Source organism: Trichosurus vulpecula, chromosome 5 (assembly GCF_011100635.1).
Source record: "Trichosurus vulpecula isolate mTriVul1 chromosome 5, mTriVul1.pri, whole genome shotgun sequence".
Taxonomy (NCBI): Eukaryota; Metazoa; Chordata; class Mammalia; order Diprotodontia; family Phalangeridae; genus Trichosurus; species Trichosurus vulpecula.
Window position 1 is genome coordinate 287,943,029 of NC_050577.1, and position 9,725 is coordinate 287,952,753.

Here is a 9,725-nt window from a genome sequence, read left to right on the forward strand (position 1 = left end):
TGCCATTTTCTTCTCCCACTCATTTTACAGTTGAGGAAAATGAGGCAAAAAGGGTTAAGTGACTTGCCCAAGGCCACACAGCGAGTGTCTGAGGCTGGATTTGAACTCCAAGAGACAAGTAATCTTCCTGACTCCAGGCCAGCACTCTATGCACTATGGCGCCACCTGGCTGCCCCATTTACTGGACAGAATATTGTATTCGGAGTCAGGAAAAAACCAGAGTTCGAATTCCTCTAGCTATGTAACCCTGGACAAATCACTTAACCTCCCTAGACCTGTTTCCTCATTTGTAAAACAAAAGGGTTGAACACGGAACGTCCCTTCTAGCTTCTATGGTTGACTTAATGTATCTGATTTGTCTCCTCTATTAGAATGGAAGCTCCTTGAGGGACCTATTTTTGCTTCTTCTCTGTATCCCCACCACTTAGTACAGTGCCCGGCATATCGTAGGCACTTAATAGGTGCCTACTGAGTTCTAAGAGCCCATACTTGTATTATGCTATGACCAACAGTAACAACTGGACCAAATGGGATGAATCTTATTTTGGTCCAGATCTGTGGGGGAAAAGAATACACATTTATATAAATATGTAAATAATATAGATATATCAATATAGAATACACATTTATATAATAATGAATAATAATAATAATAATGGCTACAGCAACAACATTTATGTAGGGGAGGGGTTCGACTTCACAAAGTTTGGATTCCATCAGAGGGCTGCACTTGAGGACCTAGAGGGCCAACATGCGGCCCTGATACAGCATCTGCTATGTGTCAGGCACCGTGTTAAGCTCTTTACAAATATTATCTCACGCTGGAGGAGGAGGGCTGCTTTTTTTTTTTGCAGATGGGGAAACTAAGTCACATGAAGTAACATTAATGCGACTTACAGGTTCTTAAGATTTAGAGCTAAAGGCACCTCAGAGACCGTGTAGTCCAACTCCTTCCTTTAAGTAAGAGGAAAACTGAGGGACTTGACCAGGGGTCTCACAGGTAGCAAATGTCAGAGGCAGAAGGTGACCCCAGCTCTTCTGACTCCAGAGACTTCACTATATCCCTTGTACCATAAAAACCCTCCATGGGCTTTTATTACTTCAAGAATCCATGACTAGAGCCAAAGTAGATTAATCTATCTATCAATACAGTCCCAACTAAAATCCTGCCTTCTGCAGGAAGCTTCGCACATTGTTCAATTCTTTTTAGTCACGTCCCACTCTTCCTAACCCCGTTCGGGTTTTCCTTGCAAAGACACTGGAGTGGTTTGCCATTTCCTTCTCCGGCTCATTTTGTGGATGAGGAAACTGAGGCAAACTGGGATCAGCTACTTGCCCAGGGTCACACAGCCAGTAAGTGTCTGAGGCTGCATCTGAACTCAGGTCTTCCTGACTTCCGGCCCAGCACTCTGTCGCCACCTGGCTGCCTAATACCCCTTAATTCTAGCTCTGTACCTCTACTGACAATCTCCAATTCATCCTCTCTATAGCTTGTTTCTACATAGTTGTTTGCATGTTGTCCCCCCATTAGACTTTGAGCTTCTTGGGGGCAGGGACAGTCTTTTGCCCTTCTTTGTATCCTCAGTGCTTGGCACAGTGTCTCGCGCATGGTAGGCATACAGTTATGTTTATCGACTGACAAACAGCCAACATTTATTTAGCACTTAATTAAAGTTTGCAAGGCACTTCTCCTCATTAGTTTTTCACCAAGGCAGATGCCATTATCATCTCATTTTGCAGATGAAAAAACAGGTTGAGTGATTTACTTAGGGGACACACTTAGCAGGGGCAGCTAGGTGTTTTAAGTAGACAGAGGGCCTGAGATCAGGAAGACTCATCTTCCTCAGTTCAAATCCAGCCTCGGACACTCACTAGCTTTGTGACCCTGGGCAAGTCACTTAACATCATTTGCCTCAGTGTCCTCATCTGTAAAATGAACTGGAGAAGGAAATGGCAAACTCTTCCAGTATCTTTGCCAAGAAAACCCCAAATGGGGTCACGAAGTTGGACACAGCTGAAATGACCAAACAAAAATATACTTAGCAAGTGTATGAGAAAAGAGGTGAACTTGGATCTTCCCAACTCCAAGGCCAGCACTCTATCCATTATACCAGCCAACTCCCCATCAAATACAATTTCACTCTTGTAGTGTTGCTCAGCTATGTGAAAAAATAAAGACCGATGCAGTAATTCAACAAATCAGAAAGGTATGGAGTGGGAAAAACAAATCTTAGAACCAAATCTTTTCCCCTCTATGCTTGGCAGATCAGGGCCTGACCAGGGAATGGTGATCGACCTCCACTTTGGTAATAAGAGTTAACATAAACTCCCTTCTCAAGAACTCAAGAAAAAAAAATTTAAATAATTAAGTTCGTAGAAAAATAGAAAAATAGGCTACTAAAGAAAAGATGAAAGGAACCATGATTTTGTTTCCGTCACGGGCCTCCCTGCCCCCCCCACCCCCCCCACCATCATTTCAGTTTCTCAAGTTTTTAACCTAAATTTGTCACACTCTCTTACCCCCACCATGATCTAATCAGGTGCAAAAGCCCTGTTGACTCGGTTTCCCCACACCAGAGCCTTCATCTCTCACCCAGACTATTGAAATGGCCTCCTCCTGGTCTTGTGTCCATTCATCCTCTCCATCCTGCAATCAGCTGCCAAAACGATCTTCCTAAAGCCCAGCTCTGGCCATGGCACTGCTGTGCTCCTGAAACTTCAGTGCCTCCCATGGCCAACGAGATAAAATACAAATTCCTGTTTGGCAGCTGAGCTTTTTAGAATCTGACTCCAGCCTATTTTTCCAGGCTGATTCAAGGATTAGGGGTGGTAACATACATGGGCAGTGCCCTGATGGTGAGAGTTGGAGAGTCTCCAGTCAGTTGTATAGATTCTCTACAGATGATTGAGAGTGAACCAGAGAAGAGATTGAATGATGATGGGTTCCAATCTGCACCAATGAAGGGGGTACCACATCAGGTGAGATCATGACTATATTGCTGCATTGAAATAATAGTTTATATAGTGCTTTCCATGTTATCTCATTTGATACAATAACCCAGTGGTAAGTGCTACTATAATCTCCATTTTGCAGACAAAGAAATTAACACTGAGAGATTAAATAACATATACTCTATATATATACATTCCCCTTTTGTTCTTTGAATATTGAAATGTTTGTTAAGTTCATATTGAAAAAAAAGAAAATTTTACAAAGTCAACCACTGAGAAGTCAACACAAAGGCTTTAATTCCAAAATGTTTTACATGTAATTTACATTATACCCAGAACCAAATCAAATAGCTCCCAAACTACATTCCAAAGGCTAGGGACAGTTCATTCAAATAATTTTCAGGTCACACATGTCAAACCACAATTACAGCTGAATTTATTAAAGTTCATGGAGAACCCTGAGTGTGTTGGGACAAGCAAAATGACTGTCTGTATGTATAAAAAGGGAGTAAAAGTCCCCCTGTCAAATGCTGACCGTGTAGATCACTGCTGTTGAGAAATCTGATCTTGCTCTTCTCTGCTTTTGAGGCCCAGAAGCTCTGTTTTGAGTTCACCACGTTTTGGAGGGACTTCAGGTATGGTCTGAAAAGAAATCACAGACATCAATGCTGTGCCTCAGACTATAATGACAAGGCAGTGTCCAGAGACAGTATTCAAATCCAATGGGTATCCTTTAGAATTTGCAAAACACCTTACATGTATTACATATATCACCTCGCCTACAAACATTTAAGTGTAGCCTAGCAGAATAAAGAGGTGACCTTGGAGCTAGTTAGACCTGTGTGCAGGTTCTAACACCTACTGGCTGGGCAAGTCACTTGACCTCTCAATGCCCAAGGCAACTCCCCAAGACCAAAGTTCTTAACAATTTGTGTGTGTCCTGGGTCCCCTGGTAATCTACCACCCCCAGGGCTTAAAACTGTGCCTGGCACATAGTTGGTGCTTAATAAATTAATCATTTGATAAATTAATGTTTATTGATTGATGGTTGTCTCCCTCCACAGATTGTGAGCTCCCTGGGGGCAGGGGCTGTCTATTGCCTCTTTTTGTATTCCCAGTGCCTGGCACATAGTAAGTGCTCAATAAATGTTTCTTAACAGTGGGACTTTTATATATGACATCGTCTTTAGGACAAGGGCTCGGAAGGTGCTAAATAAATATTAGGTGACTGAAATGCTCCGAGAACGGGACAGCCGCCCCCAGTCCCACAGCCCGGGACCCTCACTCACCAGATCGGGTCGGTAGTACCTGTGCACCACTTCTGCCCCTGCCAGCATGGCCCCCATGCTGGCTACCACCATTTTCAGGTACGAGGGCCACGACACGCCCGCGGGCATGTCAAGCTGGGGGGCTGGGACCTGCAGAGACAAGGGACCCTAACTTAGGAGCAAACTGGGCAGAGCCCGCGCAATCGAGGGTTCTGGCTGTGCACCCACTGATCAATTAATAACCAAACATTAAGAGCCTACTAGGTGTTAAGCAAGGGATGCTTGCTGGAAAGACCCTTTGGGTTTTGGAATGCAGCTCCTGGGGGGCCGGCTGGAAGGTCAAGGTCAGCCCAGGGCGGAGCCTTCCGGGCCTCGGTTCCAGCTACCCGTCCCCAGGCACCCATTCCCTAGCTTCTGGCCTGGCTGTCTGCAACACAAGCTCTAGTTTAAACCCGCAACTCACTGGCAGAACCTCGAAACTGGCTGCAGTCCAAGCTGGAGCCCGGGCGGCGGCGCACGCACCTTGGGGAAGCCTGGGGTGCAGCGAGTGCCAGCCCGCGCACGAGGGTCTAGGGCTGCGCGCGCACCCAAAAGAGTCCAATGGGGGGGAGGGGGGGGAAAATGTCTAGGGCTGCGCGCGCATCCCGAGGAGTGAGTCAGGGCTGCAGGGTCAAGGGCTGCGCGCGCACCTCCGAAGAGTCACTCAGGGCAGGAGGACCGAGAGCTGCGCGCGCACGCTCGTTGGGCCACTGGATGCTAGTGCAAGTCCAGAATCAGCCGAGCAGGAGGGGCCGGGGCTGCGCGCACAACAACCAGAGGTCAGCCCCCGCGGCGCGGCCAGGCCCTAGGTGGTGTACCAGGGCCACAAGTGCCCCAAGCCAGGATTGACTGAAGGGCGGCGCTAGGTGCGCAATCAGGGGCGGGTCTCGTGCCTGCTGCTTCCGCTTCTGCTTCCGACCCGGATGGGCGCACACGTGGGCCCCGCCCCCGCGTCAAAACCTCCTGATCCGAGGCGTCTTAGGGAGGAGAAGAGGGGGGCCGTGGGGACCATGCCCCTTCCACCTGGAGCTTTGTTGTGGTTCAGTCCTTTTCAGTTGTGTCTGCCTCCTTGTGATCCCATTTGGGCTTCTCTTGGCAAAGATGCCGGGGTGGTTGCCATTTCTTTGGACAGATGGGTAAACTGAGGCAAACAGGGTTAAGTGACTTGCCCAGGGTCACACAGTGTCAGGTCAGATTTGAGCTCAGGTCTTTCCTGCTTCAGGCTTGGCACGCTATCTAATGTGCCATCTAGCAGCATACTTTAAACATTAAGTCATCCGTCTCTTTTTGAAGACCTTCAAGACCTCTCATGGCCATCCATCTTAATTTTGGACAGCTCTCACTTTTTTAGGAGGTCCTTCCCCAAACAGCAAACCTACAATTGCATTTTTTTCTTGCAACTCCTAAAAACATGGTGACAGGACAGCCTTTGAGATACTTGAGGTGATGGGGGTGCTTGGGTGCCTGTGCTTGGACCCTAATTCTAACATTTCTCCTTAGACTCTGCTTGGGTGCCTGTGCCTGAACCCCAATTCCAAAACCACATCCAGTTCTAAAATCACATCTCTCCCTGGGCTCAAAATACTGTCTCAGGCAGTTCCTCTCTAGTTCAAAGGTAGCATGCCTTAGCAAAACACTTATCTGATACTCCTGATACTGCAGCCAGTTGCACCTATAGAATTTATTAGTTTGGACTCCCTTTGTACATGCTAATTGGCTGAGCACTGGGCCATAACGATACTCACTACTTACTGACCCTACTGATACGTATCCTAGACCCAGACATATGTATACTCCCTCACATCCATCTTGTCTAATGACATTTGATGGAAGCAACCTGGATATTTCCAGTCAGCCCTGACCATTAGTTGACTTAGTGAGTTTCAAGGTAAAAGCCACACCTCCAGGAGGCCCACCTGGGCTGTTTCCCATGAACTCTGGGTAAGAGACCTCCACAGTAGATGTAAAAAGTGTATGTTCCTGTAAGAACTGACTACCCATCAACCACTCCCTAATCACACCCCAAAACACCTACTTGACATGTTTCATCCCAAAATCTCCTATAAAAGCTTTTCCTGCACCCCTGTGAGGTTGCAGGCTTCTTAAGAACTCTTGCCTGCTGTAAAGCTGTTTCCACAATCTGACTAGCAGCTTCTGTGGGGGTGTAAGATCCACCCACAGCCAGCACCCAGAAAGCTGCCAACAGCACAGGTTCTTTTGATCTGCTTAACTAAGGAAAGCAAGGTGAAGGGGTTGGCAAGCTTACTTTAATTCAGCACACAAATATCATTCACTTAGTTCAGGGGAAAAAGCCAGCACACTGAACTTCAGAGCAAAATACAAACAAATTACAAACATCAACAGACAGACCCAATACAATTCATAGTTACCAAGCAGAAGCTGCTAGCCAGATTGTTGAAACAAAAGCATAATAAATCTTTGCCACTTTGACTTAAAGAATGCTTGAGATGGTAAATGCATTCCAGACGGCCCTGACCCTCTCTAGTACTCAGGTCTTTGAGGGGTTCTCCCCCTCAATGACCCCATCTAAGAACTCCAGTCTTGGGGTTCCTGGACCTCGGCTCTCCCCAATTCTCAACAGAGACAGTTAAAATTGTCCTCCCAAGGCTTCTCCAGGTTAAATATTCCCCAGTTCCTTCAGCTGATCTTCATATGAAGTCTATCCACAATCAAGCCCTTCACAAGCCTCATTGCCCATTTCTATGCACTTTCTGGCTTATCAATATCCTGAAACTGTCGGTCCCCAGTGTTACCCTGTAGCTAAAAGTATATTTGCTTGAGACTCTTGTAACTGGTGGAGATTGAATGTTCAAAGCTCCATGCCCCATTAAGGAACAGAATTGTGGAAACCTTGGGAGAAGAGAGAGCCTGGTCTTCTGGCATCCAGCTTTGAGAAAGGGTGCATGTGATTCCACACTCTCTTCAGGTCCCCCAAGAAAGAGAAAGACCCTTGGAAGAAGCCAACATGTAGAGGAGCTGGCTTCTCAGTCATGTCCCTATCTCCAGCTTGCCACACTAGAGACTTTTTAGAAATATCCCTTTGGGTAATATTAGTGACTCTATCTCTTGGCTGAGCTAAGATATCTCATTTCCAATGGGATGGTTCATTCACTCTATCTATTGTTTGCTATATTTTCAACTGCATAAATTCTATAATTTTTGTTTGTTATTGGCTTGCATAAATGGGTTTACTCACTATTTGCTACATGTGATCTTTGTGAAATTGGCATTTGATGGGAAGGGAGTCAAGCCTTGAGTATATAGCTTGAACACTCCTCAGTTAAGAGATGGTCATTAGGAGTTCATCTTGAACCTAAACATTATTTTCCCTAGGCTAACAATATTTAGATGGGGGGAGACATATATATATTATTCTAGCCTAGTACTCTTTCTCTGAGGACAACAAAGTGGCCAGCCTCTGGCCCCAACCAACCTCCTGCTTCCCTTCTTGGCAGGAATCAAAGTCTCCCTTGGAGGAGGAGGAGGGAGGAGACTTTAGAGATTCATGCTTCCCTTGAAGTTATATTTAGACAAATCCACAACTACACATATAATCTAGATGTGCAAATGTAACAACAATGTGGTTTGCAGCTGCTGCTGAGGTGTCAGACCCAACAAGACCAGCAACAAAAGCTGCCAGCACAGGTTCTTTGATCTGCCTCTCTAAGGAAAGCAACTTTAAGGTGTTTACAATTTCACTTTAATCAAACATACATATATCATTCACTTAGTTTGAGGGAAAAGCCATCACCCTGAACTTCAGAGCAAATACAAAGAGAAATTACAAACAGAAATGTAAACAGATCAAATAACACAATTGAACAGACAGGCTTTCTTTGATGAAGATGTCACATACATAGTTACCAAAAAGAGAAGCGCCAACATCTGAGTTTTCTTCAAGGAGGAGGGGGGGCGGGGCTAGTGAAGATCAAATGAGATGTATATCAAGTAATTTGCAAACTTTAAAGCAGTATATGATTTTTTTTTATCACAACTAAGTGCAGTACTCCAGATGTGATAGAGTACTCCAAGGCAGAGTACTGAATGATTATTACCTTCTTATTCCTGGAAGACTGTTTTTTGGCTGCCACATCCCACTGATGATTCATGTTGAACATACAATGCACCAAAACCCTCAGCTCTTAAATAAAAATGCTCCCTAACCACATCTCACCCATCCTGTACTTATAGAGTTGATTTTTGGTCTCAATTTATCCCTATGGGATTCCACCTTACGAGACAGAGCCCAGTGCTCTGGCCTGCCAACATCTTTTTGGATTGTGACTCTGTTGTTAGCAATCCTTCCCATTTTGTGTAATTTGCTAATCTGATGCACTTATGCAAGTCATTAATAAAAAAACGCTAAACACAAGGCCAGGCATAGAACTCTGGGACACTCCTTTAGAGACCTCTGGCCAAGTTAAGATAGAACAATTAACAACCACTCTGAGTCTGGCCGTTCAAACAGTTCCAAATCCATCTAACTGTATTATCATCTAATTTACACCTTCTCATCTTCTCCATAAGAATAGTATGAGGTATATTTATTAAGTGCTTTGCTAATGATCTCACTAGTGTAATTGACATACTGCTTGGCTTCTCAATGGGTGGGAGAGGGGCTGGAGCAAGAGAAAATTTGGAATTTTAAAATAATTTTTTTAAATGAATGGTAAAAATAAATTTAAAAAACAACAAAAAATGCTTTGCCAAAATCTAGGTAAACTATAGCCATAGCATTCTTTTGATCAACTAGTCTTGTAACCTATCAAAAAGAAATAGCTCAGGCTGGTATGACCTGTTTTGGATGCCACACCTATGGCAACTCCTCCATTCCCCACGACCTTTCAGATTGCCAGTTGCATTAATTTACAACTTAAAAAATTATTTAGCCTTCCTGGTCCTCAGTTTCCTGAACTGTAAAATCACCCCCTTGGATTAGATGTCCTCTTTAATGACCGTTCCAGCTGTCTTCCTGTGAATTACCTCTGGGGTGCCTCAGACATTTACAGTATATAGTGCTTTGCATGATTTACGAGTATTATCTCATTCTATCCTCATAACTCTGAGAGGTAGGTGCTATTTTTATTTCCATTTTACAGACTAGCAAACCGAGGCAGACAAAGATTGAGAGACTGGCCCGGAGTCATTCAGCTTTTAAGAAGCCGGTCAGAAGCCGGTTTCACACTCAGATTTTCTCTCTTCCAGGTCCAGTATTCTATACACTGTCCCATCTAACACTATATAAATTGCAATCATTTTTAATTTGGCATGGGTAAATTAGAGGTTTAGCTTTAATGCTTTGGATTATATGACTGCGTGATCCCAGCAGCTCCAAATACGCCAGTCTGTTCAGCCTGCGTATTTCATGCTCTGCTAGAGTCCCATCGCTTCGTTCTTGGTTGGGGCTAACAGGTCCAGCGCAGAGTTGCTAAGAGACGCTGACGT

At 44.9% G+C, this 9,725-nt stretch overlaps 1 protein-coding gene across 2 annotated transcripts; it reads right to left on the reverse strand.

Moving 5' to 3' along the window:
* Positions 1-3,225: 3,225 nt before the first annotated feature.
* On the reverse strand, positions 3,226-5,087 carry C5H12orf73 (chromosome 5 C12orf73 homolog). 2 transcript variants are annotated; one of them, XM_036761337.1, is made up of 3 exons: positions 4,910-5,087; positions 4,242-4,370; positions 3,226-3,594 (listed from the first exon to the last, which is right to left on the reverse strand). In XM_036761337.1, exons 2-3 carry the CDS (start codon positions 4,347-4,349, stop codon positions 3,496-3,498), a joined length of 207 nt encoding a protein of 68 aa, XP_036617232.1. In that variant the 5' UTR covers positions 4,350-4,370; positions 4,910-5,087; the 3' UTR covers positions 3,226-3,495. The 2 variants fall into 2 exon arrangements, with proteins under 2 accessions (XP_036617232.1, XP_036617231.1); XM_036761336.1 differs by lacking the exon at positions 4,910-5,087 and adding an exon at positions 4,684-4,824.
* Between the last annotated feature and the right edge of the window lie 4,638 nt (positions 5,088-9,725).

Bases quoted from the DNA above. Each gene is read 5' to 3' on its own strand.
- C5H12orf73 (XM_036761337.1), bottom strand. From the start codon at position 4,349: ATGCCCGCGGGCGTGTCGTGGCCCTCGTACCTGAAAATGGTGGTAGCC. The intron at 3,595-4,241 runs GTGAGTGAGGGT...ATTTCTTTTCAG, and splicing joins GGTACTACCGACCCGATCTG to ACCATACCTGAAGTCCCTCC.